Source organism: Sciurus vulgaris (assembly GCF_902686455.1).
Source record: "Sciurus vulgaris genome assembly, chromosome: 5".
In the NCBI taxonomy this organism is placed as follows: Eukaryota; Metazoa; Chordata; class Mammalia; order Rodentia; family Sciuridae; genus Sciurus; species Sciurus vulgaris.
Window position 1 is genome coordinate 154,836,113 of NC_136465.1, and position 21,813 is coordinate 154,857,925.

At 36.8% G+C, this 21,813-nt stretch overlaps 1 protein-coding gene across 3 annotated transcripts in view; it reads right to left on the minus strand.

Moving 5' to 3' along the window:
- Positions 1-21,813, minus strand: part of CEP83 (centrosomal protein 83) — an 80,847-nt gene that overhangs the window by 55,860 nt on the left and 3,174 nt on the right. For all 3 annotated transcript variants that reach the window (XM_079142824.1, XM_079142825.1, XM_079142823.1), the window contains exon 3: positions 984-1,235. In XM_079142824.1, the coding sequence (XP_078998950.1) occupies positions 984-1,235 (252 nt within the window). The remainder of the gene's footprint in view (positions 1-983; positions 1,236-21,813) is intronic.

The window sequence follows — 21,813 nt, forward strand, 5'->3', positions numbered from 1 at the left end:
GCAATCATTCCACTTAATTCTGTCACTGTGGAAATATGTTAAGGAAGAAGAATGGCAACATAAATAATTTCATGCTGAACTGCCACGTGTCTAAGGTCCAATAATACTGATAACTTTAATTCAGGAAACCAGCAAATACTGACAGAGGCTTTATCCAAAAAACAAAAGTGACTTTTAAACATATCAATGTACTCTTTGTACCAGCTTGCTGGCTGTTGGGAGTGGGAAGGACCACCATTCAGATATTGGATTTTAAACTACAAACTAGATACCCATGATTTCCCTCCAAACCAAATCATTTCACAACTATTCCAAAGAGGAGGAACATTTTGGACTACACAAAGTATATCAAAATAACAAACTATATCTTTGCTACACTTTAGGCACCTAGTATTAGGAGAGTGTCTGAATAAGATGGAAACCAAGAGTTTCCATAAGGCAACATCTCCAAAAATACCAACACTTTTTTCTCTAATGAACTCAGAAATAATTTAGTAAATTGTATATATTAGTAGCCAAGCTGAATTTTATTACTCTGGCCAGAGCTATCTTAAGATATGCAAGTATGGTATTTCTGCTCAAATAAGAATTATGATCTTAAGATTTCAAATTCCAGTGTAAGGAATTTAAAGTCACAAAAGAAATTTTTCTTTCTGTTTGAGACGATTTTAGCCTTGAGAAATTTGAATACATTTGAGGAAATTTTGCATATTCTATTCTGTAGCATTTTAAGAGTGAGGTCATTTCAAATAGGTGATTAGACTCCCCAAGAATAAATATCCCTTTGTAAATGTGGCAGCACAGCTATTGCTTATGAATCAATAGCTTTATTCTTCACAGAAAAAAACACATACTCTTGGGATTCCACAAATGCGTCAGCATTAGACTGGTGAGCACACATTTATGCTCTAAAACTCAAAGGCTTGTCAATTGCATTTTTAAAAATTATGCCATACTCTACCGGGAAGCAATTAAAACCTTACCTCCAGGGACCTAACTGTAGCCTGCATCTCAGCCAACTGTCGCACCTGTATTCTTTGGACATTTTCTATCTGAGCACCAGAATTCTCTTTTTCAGCCCGTAATTCTGCTACTTCAGTCTCTAAACCTTTTAATTTCTGAGACAAATGGACTTTTTCTCGTACAAGTTGCTCCACTCGTTTGCTGTCTCTTGTGAGATCAACACTAAACAGCTGGTTATGTAGTTCTTCTTTATCTTTCTCCAGTCTTGCAATCTAATAATAATTGAAAGAAAGCATACAAGCTTAAATTATTGAATTTTCAGTCATGCACATGCTTTACAAGTCAGTAAATTAAAATTAAAAACTGCACAATGTGAAACTCAGGTGGAGAAATGAAGTTAAAAGAAAAAAACACTAAAATGTCACGTTCTTCATTCTGTACTCAGCATGACTCAAATTTGAGGGCAAGGACTTTGTCCTATTTTTCCCTCTCTCCTCCCAAGATGCCTAGTACAGGGCTTAATCAGTTGCTGACTAAAATTCAAAATTATAAATAATACCATGAAAATAATTATTGAAAACATGTCAAGTATTTGAAAAGTCACCACAATATGATAGAGGTTGTGTGCACTGACTGCTCCTAAGCTTCACATCATAAGACAGTAATTCTTAAGTTATGTCAATACTAATAAAATTATTTTAAGGCAACTAATTCACACAGAAGTTGTTTTCTGTATAAATAAATACAAATGCGATCAATGAAAGTTTTAAAATGATAGTTGAGAGTTTACTAAAGTCCTAGTTGTAATGACGGCCTAGTTCTTAATTCTGCTACTCCAGGGTATGTATTAAAATCACAAAGAAACTCTCAGAGCAGACACACCAGTGATCTTGTTACTCAACAATAGCTAGAGCCTTGGGCCTCCAAATCAGTGGATTTCAAGTGGCTTCCTAATGTCTGGCATTTCAGAGCCTCCGCATCTCTGGAGATCAAGAGCCAAGCAATCAGGACAGAACACAGTCTTTCCATTTGTGATCTCCCCAACTATCTACATCCTATCACTACCAAATCTCTGTTGTTAATCAGGGGTTTTGTTTGTTTTTACAGCACTGAGGATCTAACCCAGAACCTATATGTAGTAGGCAAGCACTCTACTACTGAGCTATAACCCCAGGCCCACCAGCTGCTCTTTTTGTTTCTTTTCATATATTCGTATATTGGGTTGCCTCATAAGATTCAACATAAGCAGAGAATTCAGCGGTTGGGGGGAAAAAAAGTAATCTACCACTCTTTTAAACAAGACCAGAGGCTGTTTGTAGCCAGGATGAATTGTGAAGGCTCCCTCTAAGCCAAAAGGACCCTGAAGGAATGTTCTGGGACCCAGGCAAAAATGGCCTGAAAGAACAATTAACTGGTTGTTTACAGAGTTATCAGTGTGTCTAAGAAGTAAGAGATCTCGATCCCAAGGACAGGATCCTCATCTGCAAAATGGGAGATTCAACTAGAAACACTCTTAAGATCCTTTTCAGTCTTTCCTTGTAGTGACTGTAAGTTTGGCTTGGGACATGCTGAATTAAAAGATGTTGAGGGAAAATAAATGTAGAGCTGTATCCAGCAGGCAAATGTTTTCTTTTCCCAGAAAATAAGGTTTTACCCTAGTAGTACTTGTAACATTCAGAGCTAAGCCCTCAAAAGCCCAATGAGTTCATTAACGTTTCTATTTTTCCTCCCATGCTTTACATATAACCATTACCCTCAGGGTTCCGTCCTTGACTGCTTTCTCCTCCTTTTTTCTTCAGATAGCTATGTGACTGTGCAAGTCACATTTTTACTCTGTTCTCAGTTTAAATGAAGGGCTAGGACTAGATGATCTTTAAAATGCTATTTAGCTTTTGCACGAGTTAACTCAAACACAGGGTTTTTTTGTTTTGGTCAGTCTGGCTATGCTGGGGAATGAACCCAGGACCTTACGCATACTAGGTAAATGCTCTCTATCTTTGAGCTACATCCCAGTCCCCAAATACAGTGTATGCTATTATTAGAGGAGGTCTGACAGCTCATTTAGATTAGGAATTAACGTATAACCCATATTCAGGCAATGGTGTCCGTTAACTTATGATGGATCAAGTACAAAACCAAGCGTTCTACATGTAAAATCAATAGTAACACTAATTTCTCTTGTAAGGCCACATTTTAGAAATAGGGTCATAAAGTTAAAGTTCTCAACCAGCATGCTTCCTACATTGTTTTATCCATGTGATGGGCTGACAGATCTGGCTCCATGGGAATGTTATAGGCCAGACTCTAAGGGAAATGACTAAACAGACTCCATTTTGCTCTGAGACTCCACGTTATGCAGGAAATAAGCTTCTCCCATGAGAACACCCTGCCTCTGTACCTATCATCAATTACTTAGTGTGACATGTTTAGCAATACAAAATGACAATTAGTATGTAATGAAAATTTGCTGTCTTTTATCTCTATTGCTCTTAACCAATATACCATGTAAACAATAATTATGTGGATGTTAGTAACCATTCTTTAGTTTGTACCTAGGTAAGGGTCGTTTTGACTCACTTACCCCTCTGTTGATGATCTCACGATGTTAGTTTATAACAACAGACACTTATGACTGATATGATTTTTGGTATAAGAACCCCTACAACACTATTGGGGCTGTTCTCCCAATAGCCATTTTTTGGGGGCATTGTGTGCGACAGTCAGCCAGCCAGCTCAACTTTGGATTTCTCAGTGGTGATTGGTCTGCTCTTAAGTTGCGACCCATAACAATCCACAAGTTTCAAGAGGTACCTGTGTCACAGCTGAAATGACTGCAGTGGTAAGACTGGATGACAGCTACATAATGGCAGAGTTGTGATTACATTCCACATTTATAATTCCCAAAATGGAATTCGCTATCAAATCACTCTTACCAAAACTGGTGATCGCCACCCCGTGTCACATTCACTTTTTCATTCACAGGATAAATATTTATTAAGTCTTAGGATGTACCCAGCACTGTTTTAGATAGTAAGGATACAACCTAGCAGACAAGCAAACGCAAAACCTCTGCACTAGAATCCAAGATGGCGGTCCAGAGGGAGGCTGCGTTCCTTGTCGCTCCGCAACACCGGATTCAAGCAGAGGATACCTGTTTCTCGGTGAGGCAGTTTTTGCTGCTTATCGATCCCCTGCTTTTTATCCCATTTGTCTGCTGTGATCACCTGCAATCTGCCAGCGTATCGACGCCTTTTTTGAGAGCAGATTGCTCACTGTCAGGCGTCTATCATCCGCCATTTGCCTGCCTCTCGCCAGTCCATCGCCTGCCTTATCCCTATCCATCACCCAATGCTCGGAGGTTCACCTCCCCGACAGCTGCCAGCAGACTGAACACAGACCACCAGTGGAGAACCAGCTGCCTCCTGCTGCTGCCTGGAAGTTCACTGTTACAGTACCTGCAGGTTTGATTACACGTCGCTGCCGCCATTTTGAGACAACAGCCAAGCCCTGTAGGACCCCTGGCTGGACTGACTGAGTCCCGTCTCCAGGATCCCTCAGCCCGACGGATCACTCCCTGCCTCTGGGGCCCTCACATCAACTGACTGCTCCCTGCCACCAGGACCCCCAGACCAACTGACTGTGCCCTATCACTGGGAACCCAGACCAAATGATTATACCTGGCCTCCTGGATCCCACAACCACACCAAACACACCCGACCTCCAGGACCACTGCTGGACCAACTGCATCCTGTCTCCAGGACCTCCAGCTGACCACGTTCACCAGTGAGCTGCAGCTCCCCATTTGCCAACACATTTGGAAGCCAGAGCAGCCATCTGGATAATCCTGCAAGCCGTAGCTCCTATCTTCGGGTGGGGCAAATCCCATCCTGAGACGCCTGCTGGAGGCTTGAAGCTCATTGTCAGGTACCTCTCATACATCAGGCTACTGAACACTGGGAGGTTTCATTATTATATGACTATTATACAGTAGATTTTCTTTTTTCTCCTTTTTAAAAAAAAATATTTAAGTTTTTATTTCTTTACCTTTCTTGCTTTCTTTTCCTTCTGTTTACTTGTTCCCTCAGAGTCGCTTTCTCCCTTATTTACATGATGTTATTGTCCCCATAGGGGCTATTTGGTCTAGGACTGCACAGTGTCTGATTTGGGCACTGCTAATATTGATCTCCCCTTAAAGAAAGGGTTTTGGAAACCTATAGGGCCACTATAAGCCTATAGGGGGAAATCTGCAATACCCCAGATCTGCAGCGCTAGAGGGGAAGATACATGAACAACATGAAAAAACAAGGGAAGAAAATGATCCAAACAAATCTAGATTCTATAGTAATAGAATCCAAAGACAGTATTTTAGAAGAAATGTCAGAAAAGGACTTCAGATTATACATGATTAAGATGATTCGCGAAGCAAAGGATGAGATAAGAGAGCAAATGCAGGCAATGAATGATAATACCAATAAGCTGAAAGAGCACCTGCAGGAAGCAAAAGATCATTTCAACAAAGAGAGAGATTCTCAAAAAAAACCAAACGGAAATCCTTGAAATGAAGGAGACAATAAACCAAATAAAAAACTCAATGGAAAGCATCACCAACAGACTAGACCACTTGGAAGACAGAACCTCAGACAATGAAGACAAAATATTTAATCTTGAAAATAAAGTGGCCCAAACAGAGAAGATTGTAAGAAATCATGAACAGAATCTCCAAGAACTATGGGACATCATGAGAAGACCAAATTTAAGAATTATTGGGATTGAGGAAGGCACAGAGATACAAACCAAAGGAATGAACAACCTATTCAATGAAAAAATATCAGAAAATTTCCCAAACCTGAAGAATGAAATGGAAAATCAAATACAAGAGGCTTACAGAACACCAAATGCACAGAATCACAACAGATCCACACCAAGGCACATTATAATGAAAATGCCTAATATTCAAAATAAAGATAGGATTTTGAAGGCCGCGAGAGAAAAGCATCAGATTACATATAGGGGGAGACCAATATGGATAGCAGCCAACTTCTCAACCCAAACTCTAAAAGCTAGAAGGGCCTGGACCAACATAGTTCAAGCTCTGAAAGAACATGGTTGCCAACGAAGAATCCTATAACCAGCAAAACTAACCTTCAGATTTGAAGATGAAATAAAATCCTTCCATGATAAACAAAAGTTAAAAGAATTTACAAATAGAAAGCCTGCACTACAGAATGTTCTCAACAAAATATTCCATGAGGAGGAAATGAAAAACAACAATGGAGGTCAACAAAGGGAGGAACTACCTTACAGAAAAACCACTCAAAGGAGAAACCAAGCCAACTTAAAAACCAAAAATAAGCCAAATGACTAGGACTACAAATCATTTCTAAATAATAACCCTGAATGTTAATGGCCTAAACTCATCAATCAAAAGACAGAATGGATTAAAAAGAAAGACCCAACAATATGCTGCCTGCAAGAGACTCATCTCATAGAAAAAGACATCCACAGACTAAAGGTGAAAGGATGGGAAAAACCTACCACGCACATGGACCCAGTAAAAAAGCGGGGGTTTCCATCCTTATATCAGATAAAGTGGACTTCAAGCCAAAGTTAGTCAGAAGGGATAAAAAAGGACATTTCATACTGCTTAAGGGAACCATAAATCAGGAAGACATAACAATAGTAAATATTTATGCCCCAAACAATGGTGCATCCCTGTACATCAAACAAATCCTTCTCAATTTCAAGAATCACATAGACCACAGCACAATAATTCTGGGCGACTTTAACGCACCGCTGTCACCACTAGATAGATCTTCCAAACAACATCCAACCAAAGAAACCATAGAACTCAATAACACAATCAATAACCTAGATTTAATAGACATATAATGAACATTCCATCCATCAAAGAGCTGATACACTTTCTTCTCAGCAGCACATGGAACCTTCTCGAAAATAGACCATATGTTATCCAATAAAGCAGCCCTTAGGAAATGCAAAAAAATAGGCGAGATACTGCCTTGTGTTTTATCAGATCATAATGAACTGAGAGTAGAAATCAATGACAAAGTAAAAAAAAGGAAATTACTCCAACACTTGGAGACTAAATAATATGCTATTGAATGAAACATGGATAAAAAAAAACTTCAGAGAGGAGATTAAAAAATTCTTAGAGGTCAATGAGAATGATGATACAACATATCAAAATCTCTGGGACACTATGAAAGCGGTACTAAGAGGAAAATTCATTGCATGGAGCGCATTCCAGAAAAGAACGAAAAGTCAACAATTAAATGACCTAACATTACAGCTCAAAGCACTAGAAAAAGAAGAACAGAATAACAGCAAAAGTAGTAGAAGACAGGAAATAATTAAAATCAGAGCTGAAATCAATGAAATTGAAAAAGAAACTATTCAAAAAATTGACATAACAAAAGGTTGGTTCTTTGAGAAAGTAAAACAAAATAGATAAACCCTTAGCCACACTAACAAAGAGAAGGAGAGAGAAGACTCAAATTACTAAAATACATGATGCAAAAGGAAATACCACAACAGACACCACTGAGATACAGAACATAATGAGAAGCTACTTTGAAAATCTGTATTCCAACACAATAGAAAGTACCGAAGACATTGACAAATTTCTAGAGACATATGCTCCTCCCAAACTGAACCAGGCGGACATACACGATTTAAACAGATCAATATCAAGCAATGAAATAGAAGAAGCCATTAAAAATCTACCTTCCAAGAAAAGCCCAGGACCAGACGGATTCTCAGCTGAGTTCTACAAGACCTTCAAAGAAGAACTCATTCCAATACTTCTCAAAGTATTCCAGGATATAGAAGAGGAGGGTACCCTACCAAACTCATTCTATGAAGCTAATATCACCCTCATACCCAAACCAGGTAAAGACACATCAAGGAAAGAAAATTTTAGACCAATATCCTTGATGAATATAGATGCTAAGATCCTTAACAAAATATTGGCAAACTGTATCCAAAAACATATTAAGAAAATTGTGCACCACGATCAAGTGGGGTTCATTCCTGGAACGCAAGGATGGTTTAACATCCGTAAATCAATAAACATAATCCATCATGTCAATAGACTTAAGGATAAGAATCATATGGTTATTTCAATTGACGCAGAAAAAGCATTTGACAATATACAACATTCCTTCATGCTGAAAACACTAGAAAAAATAGGGATAGTAGGAACATATCTGAACACTGTAAAGGCTATTTATGCTAAGCCTATGGCCAACATCATTCTTAATGGAGAAAAACTGAAACCATTCCCTTTAAAAACAGGAACAACACAGGGATGTCCTCTTTCACCACTTCTATTTAACATTGTCCTCGAAACTCTAGCCAGAGCAATTAGGCAGACTAAAGAAATTAAAGGGATACGAATAGGAAAAGAGGAACTTAAGCTGTCACTATTTGCGGATGACATGATTCTATATTTAGAGGATCCAAAAACCTCCTCCAGAAAACTTCTAGACCTCATCAATGAATTCAGCAAAATAGCAGGCTATAAAATCAACCCGCATAAATCTACAGCATTTTTATACGCAAGCGATGAAACAGCTGAAAGGGAAATGAGGAAAACAACTCCATTTGCAATAGCCTCAAAAAAAAAATAAAATACTTGGGTATCAATCTAACCAAAGAGGTAAAAGATCTCTACAATGAAAACTACAAAACACTGAAGAAAGAAATTAAGGAAGACCTTAGAAGATGGAAAGATCACCCATGTTCATGAATAGGTAGAATTAATATTGTCAAAATGGCCATACTACCAAAAGTGCTATACATATTCAATGCAATTCCAATTAAAATCCCAATGACATACCTCACAGAAATAGAGCAAGCAATCATGAAATTCATCTGGAAGAATAAGAAACCCAGAATAGCTAAAGCAATCCTTAGCAGGAAGAATGAAACAGGGAATATCGCAATACCAGAACTTCAACTCTACTACAAAGCAATAGTAACAAAAACAGCATGGTATTGGCACCAAAACAGACAGGTAGATCAATGGTACAAAATAGAGGACATGGACACAAACCCAAATAAATACAATTTTCTAATACTAGACAAAAGTGCCAAAAATATGCAATGGAGAAAAGATAGCCTCTTCAACAAATGGTGCTGGGAAAACTGGAAATCCATATGCAACAGAATGAAACTAAACCCCTATCTCTCACCCTGCACAAAACTCAACTCACAATGGATCAAGGACCTTGAAATCAGACCAGAGACCCTGCATCTTATAGAAGAAAAAGTAGGTCCAAATCTTCACCTTGTTGGCTTAGGATCAGACTTCCTTAACAGGACTCCCATAGCACAAGAAATAAAAGCAAGAATCAATAACTAAAAACTAAATAGCTTTCTCTCAGCAAAGGAAACTATCAGCAATGCGAAGAGAGAGCCTACAGAGTGAGAGAATATCTTTGCCTCTCATACTTCAGATAGAGCACTAATTTCCAGAATATATAAAGAACTCAAAAAACTCTACACCAAGAATACAAATAACCCAATCAACAAATGGGCTAAGGAAATGAACAGACACTTCACAGGAGAAGATGTACAAGCAATCAACAGATATATGAAAAAATGTTCAACATCTTTAGTAATAAGAGAAATGCAAATCAAAACTACACTAAGATTCCATCTCACCCCAATTAGAATGGCGATTATCAAGAATACAAGCAACAATAGTGTTGGAGAGGATGTAGGGAAAAAGGTACACTCATACATTGCTGGTGGGACTGCAAATTAGTGCAGCCACTCTGGAAAGCAGTGTGGAGATTCCTTAGAAAACTTGGAATGGACCTACCATTTGTCCCAGCTATCCCACTCCTTGGCCTATACCCAAAGGAGTTAAAATCAGCACACTACAGAGATACAGCCACATCAATGTTCATAGCAGCTCAATTCACAATAGCCAGACTATGGAGCCAACCTAGATGCCCTTCAATTGATGAATGGATAAAGAAACTGTGGTATATATATACAATGGAATATTACTCAGCTATAAAGAATAATAAAATTATGGCATTTGCAGGCAAATGGATGAAATTGGAGAATATCATGTTAAGTGAGATAAGCCAATCTCAAAAATCCAAGAGAGGAATGATCTCACTGATAAGCGGATGATGACACTTAATGGGGGGTGGGAGTGGGACAAGAATGGAGGAAGGAGGGACTGTATAGAGGGAAAAGAGAGGTGGGAGGGGTTGGGGGGAAGGAAAAAATAATGGAATGAATCAAACATCATTACTCTATGTAAATTTATGAATATGCAAATGGTATGCTGTTACTCCATGTACAAACAGAAACAATATGTATCCCATTTGTTTACAATAAAAATAAATTTAAAAAAAAAAACTGCACTGGCAGAACCTATTAAATCACTGCCATGACACCAATCTGTCTCATCATCGAGCTACAGATCTTGGACATTCTCAGCTCTTTCCTTTGCTTCCACTCTTAATCAGATTCACATGTCATTTTCCTTGATATCATCCATTTGTTGTGCTCTCGAATCTTTACCTAAATTTTCAAAGGGCTTTCTCTGAATTTCTCTTCTAGGCTATTTATCCAAATCGGCCTATATTGCAGTTACCTACATTCCTTTACTCATAACAACTTGCTTGACAGGTAAGACAATGTATCAACCAATTTCACTTTTCCAAAAGTTGTTGAAGTAGAAGAAATGGACAGGAACCAATCAGGGACTAAAAAGAGTGTTTGGTTTGTTTCCTTTTCATAGGTTGGTAGCATCACTCTAATTCCCTGAGGCATACAGAGAACAGTAGTGCATCTAATTGTTGAATCTTTGTTTCCTTTTCATAGGTTGGTAGCATCACTCTAATTCCCTGAGGCATACAGAGAACAGTAGTGCATCTAATTGTTGAATCTTTGTTTTTATTACCATTATGTAGCATAGAGAAATAGATGAAACAAATAGGTGCTGCCTAGCATTCTTTATCTTCCAGTATTTTAAAATATAAATGCACACTGATATACTTTCTTCTGGTTTTTATTATTTCCAGAAAGAAATATGTTGTCATTCTTATATTTGTTCTACACAAAGTATCTTCCCACCCATTACTTTTTTAAACTCAAACTTTTCTTTTCAGATAATAGGTTCACATGCAAGGAAATATTGAAGGCATAAGTGATCCTGTGTACCCTTCATTTAATTTCCTCCAATGGTAACATCTGTCTTCTACTTTCTAGAAGACACTGTATAGAAATGGTTTGAGTTTTTCTTTAAACATTTAGCAGAATTACTTAATGAAATCATTCTTTCTGGGTTTGTCTGTTTACTTTTGCAGTACTGGGTACTGAACCCAGGGACTCACCCATGCCAGGCAAGCACTCTACCACTAAGCCAATATTCCCAGCTCTCTGGGAATTTTTAAATTATAAATTCAAAGGGACTGGGAATATGACTCAGTAGGAAAGCCTATACTTAGCATGCATAAGTCTCTAGCTTAGATCCCCCAGCACCCAAAATAAGTAACACACACACACACACACACACACACACACAAATTTAATTTCCTTAAACCAATTATAGGTCTGTTCAATTTACTTACTTCATACTGGGTACTAATTCACTACCTTATTAAATTTATATCAGTAAAATTATTTGTAGGATTTTCTTATTATCTTAATGTCTGCAAGATTGTGAGTGATACTACATTTCATTCTTGATATGGATAATTTATATCTTTCTTTTTGGGGGCACAGTCATCCTAGAGGTTTGTCAATTTTATTAATCTTTTCAAAGAAACAAGTCTTTGCTTCTATTTTATTTGTCTTGACTTTTAATGATATCTGATCTTATTTTTATTATTTCCTTCTTTATGCTTACTTTGGTTTTATTTTGATAAAACTTCTTCTAGATTCTTTAAATGGAGGCTCAGATTATTGACCTGATGTATCCTTTTTCCTAATTCAGTCATTTAGTGCTATTCATTTTCCTCTAAGTACTGCTATATCTATGTCCTCCCAAATTTTATATGTTGCACTTTCATTTTCAGTCAACAGTTTTTGACATGTAATGTCACAAATATTCTGTATTAATATTTCCTTTTTGTTTCACAGATCATTTGAATGGCATTTCATTTCTAAGTGTTTAAAGGTTTCTCTGTTAGTTTTCCATTATTAGTTTCTACTTTGTACTATAGTCAGAGAACTTGAGTCTTATAATTTCAAGTCTTGAGGGTTATTTTATAGCTAAGAACATTGTCTCACATTCAGTGGGAATTTTAAAAGAATGCACTTGGATATTCTGGTTAGGTGGAGTGTTCTGTAAATGTTAACTAGATTCTGCTGGTTGATAATGTTAAATTTTTCTATATTCTCCCTTATTTTCTAATTGTCCTACAAATTGCTGAGATAGATAAGTTATCAACTATAACTGTAGATTTGTCTCTTTCTAGTTCTTTTAATTTTTGTTTCACATATTTTATAGCTGTTTGATGCATACACATCTAGTATTCCTCGACTTCTGGGTAAACAGATCTTTTCATCATTATATATTATATGGCGGAAATGAAGAAATCCATAGAAAACTGGGTTCACTTTATTAGTTTGAGTGAGGTGTAGAAATTTTATCTCCCTTTGCCCTAACTGGTTTACAGTATATAATAACAAATATATTTTCTTTGTTCTGAAGTCTACTTTGATATTAACATACTAACTCCTACCTCCTGTTAATTAATGGTTACATGATATCTCTTTTTCTGTCTCTACTTACAAATTACCTATATAGCTATATTTGGAGCTTCTTGTGGACCACATAGAGTTGGTCTTTAAAAAGCTACTCTGAATTGTATATTTAAGTCACTTACATTTATCATAACAAAATGCTGTCTATTTCTCCCCTATAGTTTCTCTGGTTTTTTTTTTTTTTTTTCCTGCCTTCCTGGTTACTTGAACATTTTTCAGGATGCCATTTAATTTACCTAAATTCTGAATGTGTCTCCTTACATAGCTTTCTCAGAAGCTGCTCTAGGTATTACAGAATGTGTGTGTGTGTGTGTGTGTGTGTGTGTGTGTGTGTAAATGTTATTTTAGTTTACAGGGCTACTGGACAGAACTTTACTTCCCTTTTACATCCTTTTGCTCTCTCAGTTACACTTGTCTTAAATATTTCTTCCCTATATATTTAGAACCACATGAGACTGCAGAAGTTTTCAATTCAACCATTAAAACAAAATTTAGAAAACTCATGAGACAAGCTAAAATCTATTGCATATACCCATAGTTTTGTTTACCATGTCTTTTCATCCTAATATTTTGAGGTTCCTTCTTTTATCATTTTCTTCCTGTTCAGACTTCTCTTCAGACATTCTGCCAGTTGAGGGAGAAAGCCCAGGCTGCCTGAATGATCTCCAGAGACATCATGGCATAGGGTGGGAGCCCGTGTTATCACCCAGATGAGAATGTCTTTGTCAGGTTTGGATAATAGGATAATGCTGACCTTAACAGAATGATTTAGAAGGTATTCCTTCTGGTGTTATTTTCTAGAAGACATTATAGAGAATTGGTATATATTCTACCTTAAAAGTCTGGTAAAATTTACCAGAGACCCTAATTACTGGCTGTCCTGTCATTTTGTGTTTATCCGTTTCTGTTAGTGTTTTCCTGGATATGATTTTCAATATTTGTTTTGAGATGCAGTTAAGCTACTTAGAAACTTTTTTTTTTCCCCTGGTGGGACTGGGAATTGAACCTGGGGCCTCAAACATACTAGGCAAGTGCTCTACATCTGAACTATATCCCATACGTTTTTATTTTGAGAGTGTCTCGTTAACTTGACCAGGCTGACCTGAAACTTGCTATCTTCCCACATCAACCTCCCCAGTAGCTGGGATTATAGGTGTGTGCCACCATGCCCAACAAAATACTTAGAAACATTTTGATCCTTTCAAATCTTGCTTGTATACTTCCTAGGCAGAAGCAGAATAGCCTTTAGTCTACTGCTAATTCAGTGTACTATGCATTAGAGTCTTTCCACTGGCTGATGGAAACATACATTTTTCCCAGTCCCTTATGAGCTTGAGGGCCTGTTTCTTCTGCACTGTTTTAAATTCTATGGCCTCTATAGTTTTCTCACACACATGTACACTAATCAGTACTCAACTTGAGTCTGAAGAGTTACTATCTGCAGAATTTCAGAGTTCTCCCAATTCTCTCCCTTCAAAATCTATTTTCCTTGGCCTCTTGAATTTTGAACTCCAACTCTTCAATTCAGAGACCATGGGACCCGATTTAGGTTTTTCCCTTACAACACAATAGCCTGTAAAGTCCCTCTAGAACATAAGACATTGCAACTAAAGTTCATCTCATTTGTTTTTCTCCCCTTGGAGATCACTGCCCTGTGCTGCCTACTTTCCAAAGTATGAAAACTCATTGTTTCTTATATTGTGTTCACTTTTAGTTAGATCCTTAAAGTAAATCCAGTCCCCATTATTCCATCATGACCACAAATAGAAATCCCCAGACTATCTAGATTTACATTCTGGTTCTATCAGCCTAGCTGTGTGACCTTGGACCAGTCTCTCAGTGTTTCTATATCCTCCTTTATAAAAGTGGGAACAGGGCTGGGGATATAGCTCAGTTGGTAGAGTGCTTGCCTCGCAAACACAAGGCCCTGGGTTCAATCCCCAGCATCACAAAAAAAAAAAAAGTGGGAACAACAATTATCTAATTCCTAGGGTTGTTGACAGAACTCAATGGAGTGTGTTACTAGTACTATGATTAAAACTGTAGGGCACTAAGGGCAGTAATAGCATTAATTGAGTATTTATTATGTGTCAGTCATTACAACATTTTGCACATGAAATTTCAAGTTCCCAAATCATAGTTTTTAAAAATCACTACATTAACTTTTTATATTCCTAAGAAAAGAATCAATAAGATGAGTCATTATATTGTTTCCCTTTTTCCTTTTATGTGCTATAATTGATTTTTTTTTTCTAAATTAAGGATGGAGCTGTTTTTTATTATTGATTTTGTTTTATGGCAGTACCAGGAATTGAACCCAAGGGGGGGTGGTCCACCCTGGGCTACATTCTTAGTTCATTTAAATTTTTATTTTTAATAGGCTTTTGCTAAATTGCTGAGGCTAGCCTTCTTGACCTTGAGATCATCCTGCTGCAGCCTCCTGAGTCACTGCAATCAGAGATTACACTCAGCAAGTGTTTAATACTTTAAAAAAATTATTATTTACTTATACTGCAAAGTCATCATTTAAATTACATATTCAAAGTTATATTTTAATTTGCGAAGTTAGCATCTCCTTTTCTTCTATCCCAATGTTTCTCCTAGTAAGAGAAACACAGTCAAGGGGAAAAAGTAGTCCTTAAAACTACAAACATGTAGCCATGCATGGTAGCGCGTATCTATAATTCTAGCAATTTAAATGGCTGAGGCAAGAGGATCTCAAGTTCAAGGCCAGCCTCAGCAATTTAGTGAGGTCCTAATCAACTATGTGAGACCCAGTCTCAAAATAAAAAATAAAGAGGGATTGGGCAGGGGCTCAGCAGTAAAGAACCTCTGAGTTAAATCCCCAATACCAAAACAAAACTATACATGTGTCCCCAGATAGTTTTAGAAAGATTAAAGGATGGGACACAGAATTGCTGGGAAATGAGGTGATATTCAATGTCTTTAAAAGAATTCTATTCAGATTAAATAATAGAGAATAAGGATAACAAAACAAACACCTTACTCAGGCCATGAGACATATCTTTCGTAGTGGAAGTAGTAAAAGAGATATGAATACAACTAGTAAAAAATAAAAAAAATTTAAAAACCAGGGAAAGTGATCCTGAAAATCAAGCAATCTGAATGCAAGAAGCAAGATGACGATGAGGAAGACACATGCTGTAATGAGAGATGACCTTGAACTCCTCAGAGTATCTACTGTGAGCTAGACACTTAGATAATTTTCTCAGTTTATGAAATCTTCACAACTCTATGAGACAGATACTATTACTGACACCATTTTAAAGATGAGAACCCTGATGCACATGGAAGTAATTTGTTCCCAAGGTCACATTAAATGAATATTTTAAACATTTAAAAATTTTACAGGCAAAAAGTTTGGGCTTTGAGATATTCTAAACTTCAAGCTAGCAAAAAATCTTTAATAAGTAAAACTTCACAAAGGCCTTCTAACAGGCTGCCAAAATCAATCCCAAAGAATTCCCACTTTGAGGCAATTTCTTTCATTTTAATTTGGAAGACTTCTGTCAAGTTTGATGTGATTCAAAGTAATCTGAGAAGTCAGAGAACTTGGAATATTTTAGACAAAGGAACCATCTGGTATTGAGGCAGGACTCCCAATTAGAACTTCAGAACCTATGAGGACAAAAAGGAAGTATTTTGAGAGATTTTATGATATCTACTGGTGTATATACCAGGATAAGACCAAAACTAGAAGCACATTATCAATTCCGTGCTACCAGTACTGTAAGAAAAAGAAAACAAACACTCTCAGTCTCAGGAACATATTTCTATTTGCCACAGGAATGTTGGCTTCTCACCTGACCCAAAGAGGACAAGGAAGAGCTCAGTCAATTTAAATAACATGATGGAAGAATGTCAGCAACTTGTTGCTATCTATTGTCACTCTGCTGGCTTTTCATATGATTTAGTGCTTCTTGCCCCTCTCCCTGAGTTTTTAATACTTCCCTACTGAATTACTACTCTGGGTCTTACACTCAATCAGTCTACCAATACAATCACCTAGGCCAACAACTTTGTATTGCTTGTTCTTCGTTACTATTTTCAGAATACTATAAAATTAGAATCCAAATAACATATTGAAAACACAGTAGTTTCACTTTTGCATAATGACTATCCATGCAACTTCAGCATTTCAATTGTATGAAGTCTCAGACTTATATGTTCTTACAGCCAAATGCATCTTTCCATGTGTTATTTTGTATTTTTTAAGTTAGAATACCATAAGGGACAAGTCAATTCCTGGAGTCCCCCTCAAAAAAACTTAAAACTTAAAAACTTCCTAAAGAATTCTGCTAACAACCAATGCACTAAAGACTATTCAGTTATTTTTGTCTGTATAAGTAAAAGCAACAAGTATTGTATGAGTCCTTGATTTATGCAAGAAAATCCAATTAGAGGCAAACCTTAAGATGGGTTCAGTTCCAGCCAACCGAAGTAAATTATCCAATAAGTCACAAGAATATTTTGGTTTCCCCATGGTTATGTTCTCACTACACTGTGGTATATAAAGTGTATATTAGCACTATATCTTTAAAAAACAAAGTTTCTTAATGAAAAAAAAAAAAAAAAAAAAAAAAAGTACCTTACTGCTAAAACTGCCAATAATCATCTGAGTCTTCACTGAGTCATAATCATTTCGCTGGTAGGTATGGCCTTGTTATTGATAGGTGCTACAGTAGCAAAAAATTTAAGGCTGTGGTGGTTTGTTAAAATGAGACAATAATGAAGTTGGTGACATTTCACCCACAGAACTCCTTTCAAAACTGAAATCAATCCTCTCAAACCTTGCTGCTGCTTTATTATTAAGTTTATATAATATTGCCAATCCTTTGTCATTTCAACAGTGTTCACAAGATCATCACCAAGAGTAGATTCCATCTTAAGTAATCATTTTCTTTGCTTATCAAGTAATTCCTCATTGATTAAACTGCACCATGACACAACAAAAAACCCCAATCACACCTTCAGGCTCTACTTTTAATCCTAGATCTCTTGCTGGTTCCATCACATCTACAGTTGCTTCTGAAGTCTTGAGCCTCTCAGGGTCTCCTAAACACTTGTTAATGGTGGTATTCTGATGACCTCCCATGAATCACTGATGCTATTAATGGCCTTAAAATGGTTAATCCTTTCCAGAAGGATTACTCTACCTAGACCCACCAAAAAATTCACTCACTACCTACAGTAGCTAAAGACTTAGGAAATCTATTTTTATATTTATGAGGAACCAGGAATTTAACCCAGGGGTACTCCACCCCAGTCTACTTTTTTATTTTGATAAAGGGTCTCAAGTTGCCAAGGCTGGTCTTGAACTTTGGATCCTCCCACCTCAGCTTCCAGAGTTGCTGGGATTATAGGCCTACACCACCACATCCAGTAAAAGTAATTTAAGACATGAAAGCTGAATCTAAGTCACTTCTTGCTCCATGGGCTCCAGAATGGATATTGTGTTAGCAGGGGCAAAAACAACATTAATTTTGTTGTATATCCCAATCAGAGCTCATGGGTAACAAGGTGCATTGTCAATGAGCAGTCAGTTTTAGAAAGATATCCTTTTTTCTGAGCAATATGTCTCAACAGTGGGCTTAAAATATTCAGTTAATTGCCTGGTGTGTGGTTGTACACACCCATAATCCCAAGAGGTTGAAGCAGGAGAATCACAAATTCAAGACCAGCCTCAACAACTTATCAAGACACTCAACAGCTTAATGAGACACTGTCTTGGGGGGGAGAAAAAAAGGTTGGGGGAAGACCTGGGGACATAGCTCAGTGACAAAGCAGCCCTGGGTTCAATCCCCAGAAGCAGAAAATAAAATTTTAAAAATATGTATTTCTAGCTTTCATCTCAAGTGAAAGATATGCAATCCTTTCTTTCACTTGAACACCTAGAGGACATGGTGAAGGTATTAACTAGTCTAATTTTATAATTACTATGTCTCGGGGTATAGGGAAACCCAAGGAGAGGGAGAGACATAGGGGAGCAGGCTGTCTGTGGCACAGACAGAACACATATTTGTGGGTCAATTTCATGGAATTCCAAAACAATTATCATAGTAATTCAAAGATCACTTGTCCTGGATCATCATAATAGATATAATAATAATGATAAAGTTAGAAATATTGTGAGAATTACCAAAATCTGACACAAAAACATGAAATAAGGACATGCTATTGGAAAAATGGTGTCTACAGATTTGCTCAATGTGGAGCTGCCAAAATCCTTCAATCTATAAAAAACATAACTGTGAGAAGCAATAAAGCAAAGTATAACAAAACAAGGTATGTTTGCACTTTATTGCATGAATGTGTATACTTAACACTAGTTTAAATTGTAAAATGGGAGGTGACAAGAGTAGACTTTACTTTGAAAATATATTTGCGATTACTATAAAATATCTTTGAAATTACATTTGCTACTTCATTATATAGACTTACCTCACCAGGTTTTCCTGTTTCTGTATAGAAACTGCAGTATAAAGATAAGTGATAAAACAAAAGCAAATTCCCAATTATTTACTAAGTAATACTGCTCCTTCATCATCAACTGGGAAGTACAAAGGGAAAAACATCATTTTTATCAGAAAGTTTTACTTTTCTACATTCTACTAATTATTACTTCTTAGCTAGCAATTTATCTTCAGATTCCTAAGACTATGAGACGACAAACCAATTATGAAAGTTAATGACACCACTGACCCTTAAAATTTTTTAATAGAGGGGCCAGGGATGTGGTTCAGTGGTAGAGTGCTTGCCTCTCTACCAAGTCCTCGGTTTAATTCCTATTACCCCCCAAAAAATAAAAATAATAAAAAACATTTTTCTTTTCAATAAAAAATTTTGAACTCTGAAAATCATTTGGTATTTCATGGGTGAAAAACAGATTAGTCATCAGATTTCAAATGCAGGTTTTATTTTTTAAAAAGAAACAACAAAACTCGGATGCTAGAAAATACAAATAATCATTACCAGATATCATCACTTATTTTAAAGCCAAAGTCTAAAATAAAGGATCATAATATGGAACCTCAACAGTTACTCTCAATATGCCATATCTTTATTTTAGGCTGAAAATCTTTATCATTTTTATTTTCCAGAAGAAAAATTTTATATGGACTTCCATTAAGTCAGTAATACTTACAAATTCAAAACCTTTTATAATCACAGTGTAAGTCAACTGACCATTTCACAAAATTGCAATTGTTGGCAGGCTGTTGATCAGAGTGCAACTTCAAATTACTGTTCATTTCAAACTTAAAAACTCTGGGTTTGGGGTTGAGATACCTAAATTGGGATGTCTAAGTTCTATCATTAACCTGGCTGTTAACTTTCCATGAGAATTTGGACAATTCAATTATCCTGTACCTCTGCTTTTTAATTTAAAGTGGATGAAAATGGGTTAGGGCTGTGGCTTAGCGGTAGGATGCTCACCTAGTACGTGCGAGGCACTGGGTTTGATTCTCAGTACCACATAAAAATAAATAAATAAGGGGCTGAGGATATAGCTCAATTGGTAGAGTGCATACTTCACATGCACAAGGCCTAGGTTCGATCCCCACCACAATAAATAATTGATTAATTAATTAAATAAGAGGTATTGGGTCCATCTACAACTAAAATATATATTTTTTAAAATATTTAAAATGGATGAAAAAAGACAGCCCTACCCCATCTCACTATTATAATACAAGTGACAATGACAATCCTCATCAAGAAAAGTGAAGCAGGAAGCATCACAATAGCAGACCTTAAATTATTCTACAGAGCTACAGTAACAAAAACAGCATGGTATTAGCACTAAAACAGACATGAAGACCAATGGTACAGAACAGAAGACCCAGAGACAAATCCATGTAAAAATAGTTATCTCATACTAGATACAAAGGCACCAAAAACATACATTGGAGAAAAGATAGCCTCTTCAACAAATGTTGCTGGGAAAACTGGAAATCCACATGTAACAAAATGAAATTAGACCCCTATCTCTCACGCAGCACAAAACTCAGTGTATCAAGGATCTAGGCATTAGACCAGAGACCCTGTGCCTACTAGAAGAAAATGAAGGTCCAACCTTACATCATGTTGGCTTAGGAACCAACCTCCTCAACAAGAATTCTAAAGCACAAGAAGTGAAACTCAGAATAAATAAATAGGATTTTATCAAACTGAAAAGCTTCTTCACAGCAAAGGAAACAATCAAGAACATGAAGAGAGAGCCTACAGATGGGAGAAAATCTTTGCCACCTGCACCTCGGATAAAGTGTTCATATCCAGGATACATAAAAAACTCAAAAACCCTTAACACCAAAAAAACAAATAACCCAATCAATAAATGGCTAAAGAAACTGAACATTCACTTCATACAAGAAATAAAAATGCTTAAGAACTATATGAAAAAATGTTCAACATCACCAGCAATTAGAGAAATGCTAATTAAAACTACACTGAAATTTCATCTTGCTCCAGTCAAAAGGGCAGTTATCAAGGATATAAGCAACAGTAAATGTTGGTGAGGATGTGAAGAAAAAGGTACACTCAAACACTGCTGGTAGAATTTGAAATTGGTGCAACCACTCTCTAGAAAGCAGTATGGAGATTCCTCAGAAAACTTAGAATGGAACCACCATTTGACCCAGCTATCCCACTTCTCGGCATATACCCAAAGGACATAAAATCGGCATACTAAAGTGACGCAGGCACATCAATGTTCATACCAATTCAATTCACAATAGTTAAGCTATGGAACCAACCTAGATGCCCTTCAACAGATGAATGGATAAAGAAAATGTGGTGTGTATACACACATACACACACACACAAGAATATTACTCAGTCATAAAAAAAATGAAATTATGGCATCTGTCAGTAAATGGATAGAACTGGAGACTATCATGCTAAGTGAAATAAGCCAATCCTCCCAAATCAAAAGCCCCTCTGATATGCGGATGCTGACCCACAACAGGCTAGGGGTGGGGGGTTCACCAGATTAGAACAAGGGTAGGGAGGCGGGGATGGAGAGGGAATGGGAATGGAAAGACAGTAGAATGAATTGGACATAACTTTCCTATGTTCATA